The sequence below is a fragment of the Megascapheus bottae genome, chromosome 2, assembly GCF_031878675.1.
Source record: "Megascapheus bottae isolate mThoBot1 chromosome 2, mThoBot2.hap1, whole genome shotgun sequence".
Classification (NCBI taxonomy): domain Eukaryota; kingdom Metazoa; phylum Chordata; class Mammalia; order Rodentia; family Geomyidae; genus Megascapheus; species Megascapheus bottae.
The window spans coordinates 90,759,708-90,774,882 of NC_143510.1; the positions used below are offsets into that span (position 1 = coordinate 90,759,708).

The 15,175-nt window shown below is 57.0% G+C and overlaps 1 protein-coding gene across 1 annotated transcript in view; it reads left to right on the forward strand.

Annotated features, from left to right (window-relative positions):
* Nucleotides 1-15,175, forward strand: part of Cacna1i (calcium voltage-gated channel subunit alpha1 I) — an 82,768-nt gene that overhangs the window by 25,730 nt on the left and 41,863 nt on the right. The window contains exons 4-5 of the mRNA XM_090328759.1: nucleotides 6,872-6,969; nucleotides 14,708-14,867. Of these exons, the coding sequence (XP_090184885.1) occupies nucleotides 6,872-6,969; nucleotides 14,708-14,867 (258 nt within the window). The remainder of the gene's footprint in view (nucleotides 1-6,871; nucleotides 6,970-14,707; nucleotides 14,868-15,175) is intronic.

Genomic DNA, 15,175 nt, shown 5'->3' on the forward strand with positions numbered 1-15,175 from the left:
GGGATTTGAAATCAGGGCCTGGGTGCTATCCCTTAGGTTTTTTATTTAAGGCTGGTGTTCTACTACTTGAGCCATAGCTCCTCTTCTGGGTTTTTGCTTGTTAATTAGAGATAAATCTCATGCACTTTCTTTCCTGGGATGGCTTTGAACCTTTATCCTCAGATCACAGTCTCCTGAGTAGCTACAGTTATAGCTGCGAGCCAGTGTGCCTGGCTTGATCTAGCTCTTATATATAGTTTCTTATATATAACCCTGGTTGGGGTTTTGAAAGCCATTTTCCAGAAGAAGAAATGGAGGCTGGGAGAGAGACTCACTCACAGCAGATAGGGATATCACTTTGCCAGAGGCCCAAAGATTCCAGTTGGTTTGACCCCCAACAACTTCAGACGCCTACCAACCCTCAGAAAGCTGAGAGGCGAATCTCCTGAGACATATTTCCCCCTGGCTCAGGTAGAGCACAGACACCCTCCTCTTGGCCCTGGCCCTGGCCCACTCTGTTTTCCGGCCCATCTACTATGGTGCCAGGACCAGCCTTGGGTTGTAGAGCTTGCTCCCATAGGCAAGATGCAAATAGCAGAGTGCACTGTTTATCTGGACATCCTGTGCTTGTTGAGCCGCCCTGTAAGAGGTGAAGGTATTAGAACAGATCTGGACTGGAGGCTTAGAGGGTGGAAGACCAAAGTCCCCACCATGGGGTCCCTGGAGCTGCTCTGGCTCCCGCCTGCTCCTGGGACTGGTTTCATAGCCTTGTCCTTTAGCTTTGTGGCCAACGGCTCATTCTTCCTTGAATCCTGCCAGAACTTGGCCTGAGCGGGGAACAGCTCTGTGAGTCAGTGGGGCTTCCTCACCTCCAGTCTCCTAGACTTGTAGGATTCATATGGGATGTGTTCATGTGGCTGTCACGAGACCACCAGCAACGGCCTGAGCTCAGTGGCTCATGCCTGCAACACTGAGTACCGGGAGGCTGGCCTGGGAGCGTAGTGGTTCCAGGTTAGCTCCAGTGTGGAAAGAGCTCAGGAGAGTCATCTTAATAGTAATAATTAAAAACAGAAAGAGCTGAGCATGATGGGACGCGCCTGCCATCCCAGCTACGCTAAGGAGTATAAAATAGGAGGATCACAATCCAGGCTGGCCTAGACAAGAAGCAAGACCCTGTCTCAAAACAACCCCATCAAAAAGGGCTGGAGGTAGGGCTCAGGTGGGACTGCAGAAGCACAACAAGCCCCCCCAAACACCCACAAGCCGGGCGACTCACAGAAAGAGACACATTTCTCACACTTCTGGAGACGCGAGGCCTAAGTTCCAGGTGGAGCTGAGTGGTTTGCAGATTGTCTGGGTGAGTCCTGATGGGAAGAGGGGTACAAGGCTCGCTTGGGAGTGTTTGGGGGAGGTGCTACTCATTCCTGAGGGCTGCACCTTCTAATGCCACCTCTGTGGGCACTGACAGCACTTCAGGATATGAATTTGGGGGGCACACATGCATGGAGTAGGTGAACTGATCCTTAGGTTGTAAGGTGTCCACCAGAGTCAGGGCTCAGTATTCTTCTGTTTTGCTTTACCTCTGCCGTTGAGCACTGACTGCGTTGCGTACTGAGCTGGTATTGAAGGCTGAGGGTCCAGTTATCAACCAACACCAGCCTGAGTTGTCACTGTGACAGATGATCTGGGATTCCTAACATCTCAGCTTCCTTCTTATTAATTACATCTTCAATTATATTTTAAGAAAGCTGTCCCTCCTCCCCTTGCAAAGAAATGAGGAAATACTATTTTTATCAGTGTCATGGAGAAAAACCAACCCCTGGGCGGGGAAGTTCCTAGAAGGACGTGGAGCTCACTCATTTGATGTTATTCTTTAAAGCATTCTCTCTCTCTCTCTCTCTCTCTCTCTCTCTCTCTCTCTCTCTCTCTCTCTCTCTCTCTCTCTCTGTCTGTCTTTCTTTCTTCCTTTTTTTGTGGGTCATGGGACTTTGAACTCTGGGCCTGGGCGATGTCCCTGAGCTCTTTAGCTCAAGACTACCACCCTACCCCATGAGCCTCAGTGCCACTTCTGGATTTCTAGTGATTAATTGGAGATAAGAGTCTCAGGTTCTTTAGTTCTTTAGTGCTCAGCTGACCTTGAGCCTTGATCCTCAGCTCTTAGCCTCCTGAGTTGGTAGGATTACAGGCTTGAGCCACCTTGCTTGGGTGTTTTGGTGATTAGGATAGAGATAAGAATTTCAGACTTTCCAGTCTGGGCTAGCTTTGAACTGCGATCCTCAGATCTCAGCCTCCTGAATATCTAGGATTACAGGCGTGGGCTACCTGCCTCATGTTATTTATTTGATTTATTTGGCTACTGGAAAGGCTGGGAAAGGTGCGTCAGCCTGAGATGGCCTGGAGCCATCTGGGAGCTGGACGATTCCCTGTCCCTGACACCCCAGGGGAGTGGTAGTGGGCAGCGATGAGAGCAGCCTGGAGCTGCCCCAGCCTGCTGCTTGGCTTCCTTGACCTTTCTCCAGCAGGCAGTGGCTTTCTGGAAGGGCTTCACCGGGTGTCATGTGTGAACTGAGTCGGTGGATGACGTTCTGTATGAGGCCAGGTAACATCCACTGGGCTCGCCAGGCCCAGGCCTGTCCATTCTGGATCTAGTCAAGCTCAGTTCTGTCGAGTGGCTTGCCCTGGTCATCCTGGTGGCTCCAGGTTCTAACCACGCTGGCTCATCCGGAGATTGCAGTCAGGGTCAGGGGGCCTGTGACCCCAACAGTGGTCCCAGGGCTCTGGCCGATAACTGATGGGAGGGTGGGTGACACAGAGCTCACTCACCCCAATACTGGCTGGGTCGTTTGGGGTTTCGCTGGGCCTGGCTTCCTCGTCTGTAATGGGTGCGATTAGCTGAGGGGAAGATGCTTGAGGCACGGGGCAGATATTGAGGGCTCAGGAGGCCTGGACCGGCCAGGACGCTGGGCTTCAGGCTGCAGAGACCCCTAGGGCCTCAAGGGAAGGCACTGTACCCAGTGCCCTACAGAGGCAGCGCTGAGGTTCATGCTCAGCTGGAGGGAGCTGCTCTGGCCAGAGGGTGAGGATCTTGGGTCCCTGGACTTCCTTTGTGCTGGCAAATCTCTGGCTCCCGCTGAGGCCAGGCAGCCAGCCAGGAGGTCCTGGTGGTTCTGGTCCCCCACCGGGGGCTGTGCCAGGCTGTGGCCTAGCTTGTTGAAGCCCTGGGGTGGGGCATGGGCCGGGGGACAAGCCTGAGGAGCTCTTGTCCTTCTCCTGGCCAGCCGTCCCATCCAGCCCGGGAGAACAGCCAGGAAGTGAGTTAAGCCCCTCTTCCTCCCGGGGCTTCCAGGATGGAAACGCTCGTTTTAAAACAAAATTACTTACCTAATTAGGTGCTTGAGAGCTGGCAGGAGGTAGTTGGGGGGGGGGTGTTGTTGAATTAAAAAAAAAAAGACTTTTAGCACCGGAGCTGTGTGATAAAGTAACTGTAATTAGGAATTAATTTCTCATCTCCCCAAAGTAATGTCTTACCTGGGGGAGGGGGTGAAGCATCTAAGGGTAAGTCCCTATGGTTATCCACTCACTCTGTGGCCCCTTCCTCCATTGTGTGGGGCTTAGAGTGGAGTGGGGTGGGGAGTGGGCCATGCATTGCCTGGTGACGGAGGAGAAGCCAACATGACCCACTGTGGGTGGCTGGGGCACACAGCAGGAGCAGTCACTCGAGGTGGGTTCCCCAAGGGCCGGCTGAGTGGTGGCAGCTGGTGGACCTGGGGGTGATGAGGCCGGAGGACAGGAGAGGTCGAGTCCACCGTTACAGAGCTCCGAGGGGTAGCTGTCCTGCCAGCACTCTTCCAGCCTGTCCCCTGGCTGTGTGGCCTTTCCTTCATCCTGGCAGCTTTCAGCCTCTGTCCTCACCTGGGCCAGGGCCATGGAGGACTTTCTCCACGGGAGCTGCCCTTAGCCTTTTACCAGTGGATGTGGCCCAGCCTCCACATCCAGCACCCCTCCCCCAGTCTCCACCCCAGGCCTTCCACGCTTCAGCCCCCACCCCAGCCTCTAGCCACCAGCCTCCAGCCTCTACCCAGTTTCTTTTCTCCAGTGCTGGGGATGGAAACCAGGGCCTGTACCGGCTAGGTAAGCAGTGCCCCACCACAGGTCCCTGGCCAGCCCTGCCTGAGACCCACGGGGGAACCTGGGGGCTCCTGGATGACACCATGCCTGCTGTCCACAACAGCGGTGACCAGCGGTGAATGGCCTCTTTTGGCATTTCCTTCTTCTTCCTCCTCTTCCTCCCACTCTTCCTGGGATCTCCCCAAGAAAAGGACTTTCCTGAGTTCTTGGCTCAGGGCCTGCGTGGAGGGGAGCCCACATCCTCAGAGAGGTGTGAACACAGCAGCTACGGTGGGCTGTGCCTGTGGGGCTGGGCAGGGTGAGAAGAGCTTCCTGGGGGAGCTGGGCCCTGCAGGAGGGAAGGGGCTGTGCTCAGGGCGTAACGTGGAGCAGGGGCCATGTCCATGGGGGCCGTGTCCATGGGGGCCGTGTCCATGGCCACGCTGTGGATGGCCTACAAAGGGCTTGGCTGTGTTCTGAGCGTAGTGGGGGTTTGGAGGAGGGGGCGACCCAGCTCAGTCTGTTTGTGCTGCAGGGCTGGGAGGAGGAGGCGGCAGGCGGCAGGGGCAGGACAGGCAGGAGGAGGCTGGCGCAGACGTCAGGGGAGAGGGGTGTGCAGTGGGGCTGAGCAGCTCTCTGGCTTGCTGCTGCTGCCGCAGCTGCTGCGGGAGGCTCCCACGGCAGAGACGACGTGAGCCCACAGCTTCTGCCTCCCAGCTCTTCTTGCTGCTCCCTGTCTTTGTCTGGTGGCCCCTTCCTGTCCTGTCTCCTCAGAGAAGAAGGCGAGCTACTGGTTCTTCACCTCTTATGGTGCCACCGCCGCTGCCGTCTCTTCCTCCTCCTCCTTTTTTTTTAAACTACGAAGTGCATGTACCTATCTTACTGCTCCCCCACCCCCATGCCCAAAAGGTCACACTGTGGAGAGAGGAGGAGCCTGGGAGAAATGTTTAGGCAAGTGGCTTCCCCAAAGGAATCCTCAGTATGAAGCTCTTCCATCACATTTCCCCTTTCTACTTGGCTGCTTCAGCTCCTCAGGCAGGAGCGGGCTGTGGGGTCATGGAGTGAGTGCCCGGGTCTGACCAGCCTCTCATGGTGAGCTGGTCGGGGACATGTTCTCACACCCCAGGCAGTGTGGGGCACCGTGCCACCCAGTCCCCACTTGTGTCGTATCAGGACCCCGGGGCCAGTCTCCCTGCTCCCCTTCTTTGTGGCCAACACAGAAGGAGAGACCACCATTGTCCAGGGCACCCACATCCAGACCTGTCTGGAGGCAGAGCCATGGCTGACACCCACACCGAGCTAGAACACATAGTTGGGTGCGGGGCGCCGGGTTTCCCCGGGAGGAAAGGGAGCTGGGCCAGGAGGAGGCAGGCAGAGGTGGTAGAGACACCTCCCTGGTTCCAGGTCCTGAGCAGCGTGGCACACTCTGGTGTCAGCACCCGCAGCTGGAAAGTCCCTGGGTCTGCTGATTGCCGCCTGTGGGCACCTGCCAGGAATGAGCGGGTACCCTCTGGGGCACTGGTGTGCAGTTCCTGAGGAGCTCTACCCCCAAAGCTTGCTACGCTCCTTGGCAGGAGCCAGAGAAGATGGGGTGTGTTGGGTGGAGGGTCCTGGGGAGGGTGGGGCCTGGTGTGGAGCTGCCCGCGGAAGAGGGGCTCCCCAGGCTGGAGTGCGCACGCGTGCGTGCCTGAGCGGTGCCCGTGCTCCTGCCCACATGTGCCACCATGCAGCTCCTCCATCGCCCAGCCTCCGGGAGAAGAGGGGGACGATGTGCTCACCCACGTGCAAGATCCTCGTGTGGCCCTGTACCTCCTGCCTGCTCAGGCCACCCCCATCCCCACGCCCTGCTGGCCCAGAGCCCCCCTCTGTCCCTAGTCAGTTTTGGGGGTCATTCCCTCCCCATGCCCCATCTGAATGTGGGTGGAAGTAGAAGGGTATGTGATACGTGTGTGCATGTGTGCAGGTATTTGCATGTGTGTGTATGTGCCACGTGTGTGCAGGTGTGTGGGGATTGCACTCAGAGCTGTGCATGCGCAGTAGCGGGGTGGGGGGTGGCGGGGGCATCTCAGGCGAAGCAGCTCTCACTCAATGACTGGAGGCAGCGAGAGGGGGCGGGAGCGGGTTGGTGCCGTGTGCAGATGAACCTGCATCTCCGGCTGATGGAGGTGACAGGTGTCGGCGGGCTGGAGTGTGAGTGGGGGCGGGGAGGCCCTGTTGGCAGAGGGGGCCCTTTGTGGGAGATCTGGGAAGACACCCGGGAGAGGCAAGCGCCTCCACAGAGCTGCAGGGCTGGCGGGCAGTGGGTCCGGAGCTGCGACATTGTGGCTCAGACTTGTGGGGTTGGCCCGGCTCACCAGGCACCTGGCATGGAGGAGCTTCGAGGTCCCCAGGGGCCTCTGTGGGGATCCTTCAGGCTGGGGCAGGTCTTCGTGGACAGAGGGCGGGGGAGATGTGGCGCATTCAAGGCTGGGCACGTCCACCCAAGGCCCCACAAAGTGAACAGCGCACCACCACCTTCCAGCTGTGCCGCTTGGCATGAGGCAGGGCAGGGAGAGAGGAAGCCAGGCCTGGAATGTCTCCTGACCGCCTCCCACTGCACCCATGGACACCCGAGGGCAGGCCAGGGCACGGAGCCGTACCCAGCCCCACTGCCGTGGATCTGGCACACAGCTGAGGCCCACACTGCCAGAGACACAGCCCAGACTCTGACCCCTGCACCCCGGGGGGGCAGGCGTGGCCTGCGTGGGTGTCTCCAGCCCCCTCACTGTCTGCCTCTCCTCTGCAGGATGGTTGAGTACTCCTTGGACCTTCAGAACATCAACCTGTCGGCCATCCGCACTGTGCGTGTCCTGAGGCCCCTCAAAGCCATCAACCGCGTGCCCAGTGAGTTGTGCTCCCTGCCCACCCAGCCCCGTCCCACCCGGACAGGTGTGGCCACGGTGCCACAGAACTCGTGGGCCTTCACCTGGGCCTGAAGACACCAGACGATGGCCCTGGCAGCTCTGGGTTCCCAACTGATCTAGATCCCTTTTGGTACCCTGGGGTCTGACTGTCAGCCATGAAATGTTCTTCGGGGGTGGTTTCTATAGCCTGGCAAGGTGACCTTATGTAAGAAGAGAAACTGCTTCGTTCCAAGGGAGGCACACGTGGGCCGTGAATTCAGACCCCCTCATTTGTGCTGTCAGATTTACAACTCGAACTCTGTCACCTGCTCATCCATAGATCCACCCACCTGTCTGCCTGTCATCTCCTCATCTATCCATCTACCCCTCCATTCATCAGTCCACCATCCATCTACTCATCAATCCATCTATCCATCCATCATCCATTCACCCATCCATCATCCATTCACCCATCTACTCATCACCTATGCAGCCACCCGCCTGTCATCTACCCATCTATCTGTCCATCCATTCTCCTCCCCACCTTGCAACCACAGGCCCAGCGTTGTCCCTTTTGCATCTTCCCTGATCTCTTCTGAGCCTTACAGTTACCCTGAGAGGGAAGTGGGCTATTTTCCCTTTAGAGATGAAAAATACCGAGACTCGGAGGTATGACCATCTTCCCCAAAATGCTCTTCCCGTGGGGGCCAACCAGGTTCCTGATTCCTCTGCGGCGGGATGTTAGGAATGGGCTGGGGGAGGAGGGGAGAGGGAGGGCTGTCTACACAGAGCCTTCAGTCCTGTGTAGGAAGGGTAGGAGGCTCTGGTCCAGGCGCTTGGCCCACTGATGGCTGTGATTGAATCTTCTCAACACTGGGGGCGTCGCATCCCTGCTGCAGAGCCCACAGGCTGAGGTGTGTGAACACAGGAGTTCGTGTGCGTGAGGTGTGTGCTTAGGAGCCCGTGTCCCTCCTTCCCTTCTGGCTCCCATCTCTTCTGCTGTGTGGAGAGCTGGCTAAGAGGACCTGGCCTGAGGCCATCAGCCCTGGCCCCAGTTCCATCCTCAGGTGTGGCTCTGGGAGTCTCCGGCATGGCTGTTGGTGTTAACCCAGGGTCGGAAAGACAGCCAGATTGGGAACAACAGAGCTCTACCAGAAACGGTGCCTAAGGTGAATTCCTATTTGTAAGTAATGAATTGCCAGGGGCAGGGACTGTTAGGACAGGTGGGATTCTGAGGTGCAGTGATCGAGCCTCTCATTTCACAGGCAAGGCCACTTCTCCGCTTCTCAGGGAATGAGCACCTTACAGGGGTGGGGGGGGTGGGCAGAGGTTTCCAGTTCTTCTGACAGGATCTTGTGATTATCTCTTTCCTTCTTCCCCCTTCTCCCCCTTCTTTTGGTAATTCTAGAGTTTGAACTCAGGGCTTCACAATTGCTGGTCTTGCTTGGCTGGTGCTCTGCCACCTAAGCCACACCTTCAGCCTAGCTTTTTGCTACTTATTTTGGAGAGAGAACTTATATATTTTGCTACCTGGGCTAGATTTGAACTTTGATCTTCTGGATCTCAGCTTCCTGAGTAGCTAGGATTAGAGATATGAACAATTATTATCAGTTTTGGGGTACCATTTTTCCTGAATTAAAAATATGTGGACTAGGAATGTGGCCTAGTGGTACAGTGCTTGCCTAGCATGCACGAAGCCCTGGGTTCAATTCCTTGGTACCACATACATAGAAAAAAGCCAGAAGTGGTGCTGTGGCTCAAGTGGTAGAGCACTAGCCTTGAAAAAGCTCAAGGACAGTGCCGAGGCCCTGAGTTCAAGCCCCAGGACTGACAAAAAAAAAAGTGTTTACTTTGAGACGGGGTCTCTCAGGTAGTCCAGGTTGGCCTTGTACTCCTGATCTTCCTGCCTCAGCCTCTGAAATACAGGGATTACAAGAATGTGCCACCAGGCCTCGTTGTATTTTGAAAAAGAAAGAAAGAATTTCCCAAGTAGTGTCTTCAGAGCTTTCTCAGCCCTGGAAGACGTGTACACAGTAGCCTGTAGCACTGGTTTTTGCCACTAGATGGCAAGCTAGAGAGTGTCATGCAGAGTCAGAGTCTGGGTTATTAACTACACCTCTGGGGGGAGTGGGCTGCCTGCCATTCAAAACATGAGCTGGAGCTTGCAGAGGTCTGTTGGGAAGATTCATCTAGGGGTCAGGAGCTGCACATTCTGGCCTCAGCCCCGCCATAGCTTGCTGTGGGACTGGGCCTCAGTTTCCCTACCTGCACAGAGTGGAAAGAGGATCTGGATTAGCTGTGTGCCTCAGCTTTGTCCAGGAGACCTGGAAGTTGGGGTACTCTCTAGAGGGTCTTGTAAATGGGTCTCCCCAGCTCACTTTACCCAGGGGGTAAAGACAGGGAGACAGCGCAAAGGAGTTGGGGAGGAAGCCAAGTTGTGTTTCTTTGCTGTGTGACCTTTTACCAGTCACTGCCCTCTCTGGGCCTGAGTATAATCGGCTGCATTGTCTCTACATATCCTCCCTCCCTCCTGACACCAGTCCGTGCCCTCCCTCCTGCCCACTGCTAGCCCTTCCCTCAGCTCATGGGTAGAAACAAGTGGCTAGTGCCAAGACTCAAGCCAGCCAAGTCTGTGGTGGGATCCGGCCTGCTCAGGAGCACCTGGGATTCCAGGACCCCACGAGGGTCCCCACAGAGGCAGAAGCTCCTCCTGAAGGAGGTGGAAGGAGGGAGGGAGGGCTGGGTACCCGTGGTTCATGCTAGCTACTCAGGAGGCTGAGATCTGAAGACTGTGAAGCCAACCTGTGCCGGTAAGCCTGGGAAACTCTTAGCTCTACTGCGTGTGCGTGTGCGCGTGTGCGTGTGTGTGTGCGTGTGCGTGCGTGTGCGTGCGTGTGTGTGTGTGTGTGCACGCATGCATGCCATTCCTGGAGCTTGAATTCAGGGTTTGGCACTGACCCTGAGCTGCTTTTGCTCAAGGCTAGTCGCACTCTACCACCTGAGCCACAGCTTGACTTTCGGCTTTTTCGGCACTTTGGCGGCGCTCAGAGTCCCACGTCACAGACTGTCCTGCCCGGCTGGCTTCAGACTGTGATCCTCGCTCTCAGCCTCCTAAGGAGCTAGGATTATAGGCGTGAGCACCAGCACTCAGCCTTGTCACTACCATGGCGGGGGAGGGGGGAGGGAGAGAAAAATACTAAAAATGGGTCTGTGATTCAAGTGATAGAACATTAGCAAAAGGAGAGGGGAGGAGGAGAGGGGGTGAAGCAGAGCCCCTCCCCTTGCAGGGCTGCTGCCTTCCCGGAGGAGATGGTGGGAGAAGGTCCTGCCTGCTATGTGCTGAGGAGGACTGGGTGACGGAGAGGAAGAGCAGGGTTGGCTGCCCTGGAAGCGGGGGTGGGTCCGGGTTGAGCTCTGCTCTGCAGGTCACGAGTGACCTGGGACGGATCACCGGGTCAGCTGGTTGATTGGTTTATTCACCCGCAGACAGGAGGGCCCAGGACATTGGCAGGATGTCCCAGGCCACCACGGGCCTCTGAGCAGGAAGGCAGGGCACCAACAACTCTGGGAGGGTCAAGGCCTGGGGGAATGGAGAAGGTGGGGTGCTGCTTTGAGTAGGTACTAGAGGCCCTATCAGTGCCCAGGCCTTCCCTGGCTGGGCTGGAGCCAGCAGCTGTCAGGCGGCCCGTCTGCTCCCTGGCCTGGGCTGCGGGCCACCCACCGGGCCCCTGATTAGCCAGCATTGGCAACGGCAGGAGCAGCAGACGGCCTCTCCCAGCCGCCTAGTGCCCTCTGCTGACCTTAGCTCGGCCAGAGAACATGGAGGCCTATGGCAGGTCGCCGCCTCAGCGCCCCTGTTTCCCCGCCTCCCCACACCCTCCCCTCTCCGGCCACAAGCTGTGCCCCTGGCAGAGGCTGGCACCTGTCCAACCGTTTCTACTTGAGCTGCCCGGGCAGAGCAGCCAAGCTAATCTGGGCTGACAGGTTCTGTCTGTGGAGAGTGCCCAGACCTGAAGGGGAGATGGGGGAGAGGAAGTGCACCCCCTCCGGCCATGGAGGGCCCCTGCCTGGCTGCTGCCTCCTTCCCTCGGAGCAGAGGGCCTGCCCAGGTCTCCTCCCCTTAGGGCAGAGAGTCAGAGAAGCCCCTGGCCTCTGCCCTGATACCACCCACCTTGGATGCCCAGGCCTACAAGTTCATGAAGTGACTTCTTCGGGATAGACACTGGGTACCTCCAACCTGCAGGTCCAGATGGAGCCCCTCTCTCCTGCTGGGCACTCCACGACCTGGCTGCTCAGGCCACAAACCTGGCACTGCCCTGCCTCCTCCCTTCCTGCCTGTCACATCCCTCCTTTGGCTCAGTGATCACCTCCAGAGTCCACCCTGACCTGCTTCCACTGCTGTGGTCGTTTGCCCAGTCTTATTATCCTTGGGCTTACAGCAGTGGCTGTGGCTAGTCATGGGCCTGGGCCAGAGACTGAGAGCACAGGGCAAGGAGTCCATCTCTCCTGGCCCTTGCCCCAGTCCCAGGGCGAGCTGTAAGAGCCACCGCCACACAGCCATCCTGGCCATGAAGCCCACAGACTGTGGGCAGGACAGGAGAACAGAGGGCCCCCCATTGGGCAAGCCTGAAGCCACAGTGTTCAGATGTCATGAAGAGACAGGTGGGCGGCACTTCACAGGGCACCGGCTGCACACCGGGGACCAAATTCCAGGTTAGGAGGCGCCCGCCTGTAATCCAGCTGCTCAGGAGGTGGAGCTAGGAGAGTTGCACTCCCATCTCAGATGAAAAGCCGGCTTGGTGGTCTGTACCTGTCACCCCAGCTATGGGAGGCGAGTAAGTAGGAGGACTGTGGTTTGAGACCAGCCTTGGGCAAAACCCCTGGCCCAGCTCAAAAATAACTAGACCAGAAGGGGTGGGGGGTGGGGAGTGTGAGTCAAGTGTTGGGAGTCATATTTGTCTCCTTGGCAAATGTGAGGCCCTGGGTTCAAACCTACTACTGCGAAAAAGGAAGGAGGAGGAGAGGAGGAAGGAAGGGAGAAGATAGAAAAAGGGAGAGATGGCTTTCTTCGTGTGTGTGTGTGTGTGTGTGTGTGTGTGTGTGTGTGTGTGTGTGTGTGTGTGGCCTGGAGGGGCTCTGGACGCTGGGCTGTCACAGCTTTTACCTGGAGAAGGGGCTGGATGGCCCTAGGGAGTGAGTGGGCACCACTAGCCACAGGCAGGGGAGGGGTGAGGCTGGTGGTGGGGGCCAGGTCCAGGCTGCGGACCAATGAGCTCCAAGGGGGCTGGAGCGGGCTAAGGATTTGGACTAACCCCTGGAATGGGCCTCTTCGTCAAGTGTCCTGGGCCTGCTGTGTTCTGAGAGTCTTGCTGGACAGGGCCTTCTGCTCCCCAGAGGTCAGAGGAAGGGCACCCCCTCCAGTGTGTGTGTGTGTGTGTGTGTGTGTGTGTGTGTGTGGATGGCTTTGTGACCAGCTCAGGTGAGAAACAGGAAATCAGGGAGGGCAGCAGGGGAAGGTGGAGGGAGATTCAAGGGTGACTTGGGGCAGGTGGCTTGTAGATGCTCTGTCTCTCTCTTCTGTAACCATACAGGTGCCTGTCTGTGGTCTGTCCTTCCTTGTTTTGCCCTCTGTCTCCCTCTGTCCTTTCCCTCTCTCTCTCTCTCTCTCTCTCTCTCTCTCTCTCTCTCTCTCTCTCTCTCTCTCTCTCCTCTCTCTCTCTCTCCCTCTCTCTCTCTCCTCTCTCCCCCTCCCCCTTTCCCCTTCTCTCCTCCCTCTCTCTCTGTCTCTCTCTCTTTCCTCTCTCCCCCTCCCCCTTTCCCCTTCTCTCCTCCCTCTCTCTCTGTCTCTCTGTTCTTTGACTCTAGTTGACTCTGTCTTCTCTCTTCTCCTTGCCTCCTGTGCCTGGTGCCAAAGAACTGCATGCAGTGTCACAATTCAACCCGTCTCGGCTCATGGCTTGACCTAACACATAAAAGACGGATTATCTGGGGTCTCTGGGGCTCCCCCCTGGCTCCCTAATCCTGCACCCTCCCTTTCCCTGCCACCGAGGCGATGAACTCTTTCAAAGTCCCTAATTAGCTAATTATGCTTTTGCTGTGGGGCCTGGGGACTTGGTGGGCCCCTGGGAGAGCTGTGCAGGGAGCTGGGGGCCGCTGGGTAGAGGAGGCGGATGCCAGCCGGGGCGGCCTCTCAGGAGCCGCGCAGAATCTCAATATCCCAGAGAACAAGAGAAATATAATTAATTGAGCAACAAAGGCTGCCCTGGGAGCAGCAGCAGAGTGGCCAGGCTGGGGCTGTGCTCAGCAGCCTCTTCCAGGCGCTTCTGCTCCAGCCTCCTCTCCAGCCAACCTCTGGGCTCTGGGCACCCTTGCCTGCTGTCTCTGCATGGCGTCCCAGATTGCCCTGTCTGCATCAGACCTTGTTCTGGGAATGGCCAGGTCAATAACGCAGGCTCCCTACCTGGTCACCAGGCCCAGCCCCCTCCTCTAGGTCCTTTTGTCTAGCACTGTGGTCTCCTGTCCTTCCGCTGCTAAGCCTGAGAGGGGGCACAAATGGGTCAAGTTGGTTCTGGGTTCTCTGGCATAGGATAGCTGTTGACTGGGTGATTTATGAGGGAATGAGTGGATGAATGAATGAGTGATAGGAAGATCTAAAATTGACCTAACTCTCTTGGATTCACCTGGGTGGGTCGTGTGAAGGCTTGTTGCATTTTCTGGCTCCCTCTCTATGTCCCCCTCTCCCTCCTGTTTGGGGGGAGGTAGTCTTGTGTCCAGTCAGCCTCTCCTGAAAGGAGGCTGACCTAGTTTCATGGAAAGGGAAGATTGGGGTGGGCATTAATTATTGATCAGAAATCACTCCATGCAGAGTGCGAGATGTAAATCTAAAATAATCACCCGTGTTAATAAACACCCCTGCACCACCCGTGGAATCAATATAAATATGGACAGGGCCTCTGTGCTTGTCACCGCCCTCCCCTCCTCCCCTCTCCAGCCTTCTGCTCTTGTCTCTTAACTTGTAGTGTCATTTGTTCACAAGCAGTCATCTAACAAATGCTGATCGAGCCAGTCTTCTGGTCCTGAACACATGGCATGCTGGAATTTCTGGGGTGACTTTGGAGTCACCTGCCCTCAGGAGCTCACAGCCCACCTGATGAGCCAGGAGGGTGGACAGACAATCTGTAGTCAAGGCAGAAGGCTGGCTGTGCAGTGTACAACCTGCACCTGACACCTGAGGCTAGGTCAGAGGTGCTGAGATTGCCTAAACCAGAGGAGTGAGAGATGTACTCAGGGCTCACTGATTTAACAAGACTGTGGTGGTAGCATAGGAGTTTGTTGGAATGTTTCAGGAAGATTAAACAGCATGGATGAAAGAATAGCTTGTGGAGAGAAGGCTAGACTTGGTCTCAGGCCACCTGGTTTAATTCCAGACCCTGCTCCAGGCTTAGCTGGGTTCTCTGGGCAGTGGCTTTTCTGAACCTCCTAGTGAGTCCTGAATAGAGTAAGGTGCTGAGTTTTTAAGTCCCCAGCAGAGCACCCAGCCTGTAAATCTTACAAATGCTTATGCCCTCACCCGCAGTCTGGTATAAATGTGTCGGGGCCCAGAGCCATTTTCCTGGCTCTGTGAGCAGAGGGCAGGTGTGGAGGAGAAGGTCTCGGAGGCTGGGAGGGGGGATCCCAGCCGTGCGCCCGTCTCTCCCTCCTCCGTGCCCTGTGACGACCCCCGTGCCTTCCTCTCCCAGGCATGCGGATCTTGGTGAACCTGCTCCTCGACACGCTGCCCATGCTGGGCAATGTCCTCCTGCTCTGCTTCTTCGTCTTCTTCATCTTTGGCATCATTGGCGTGCAGCTGTGGGCTGGCCTGCTGCGGAACCGCTGCTTCCTGGAGGAGAACTTCACCATGTGAGCCGTGCTTGGGGCTTAGAGCCGAGGGGCAGAGGCCGCTCCTGGGGGGGGAGAGGGGAGGGAGGGAGGGGGGAGGGGACACAGCCCACGCTGACTGCTGGGGACAGTGAGAACAGCTGCAGTGCTGAACCCGAGCTCAGCTCGCTCTGTGACGATGGGGCACTGGCTCCTCTCTGGCCCACCAGGCCCCACACAAGGGACGAGCAGTCCCACAGAGGGGTGGCCAGAGCTGGCACATTCACACTGAGCTTCACCCTGAGAGGAGGGGTTAGTTAGCTGTTGTCTTTGGAATCCTTTCTTCCCTA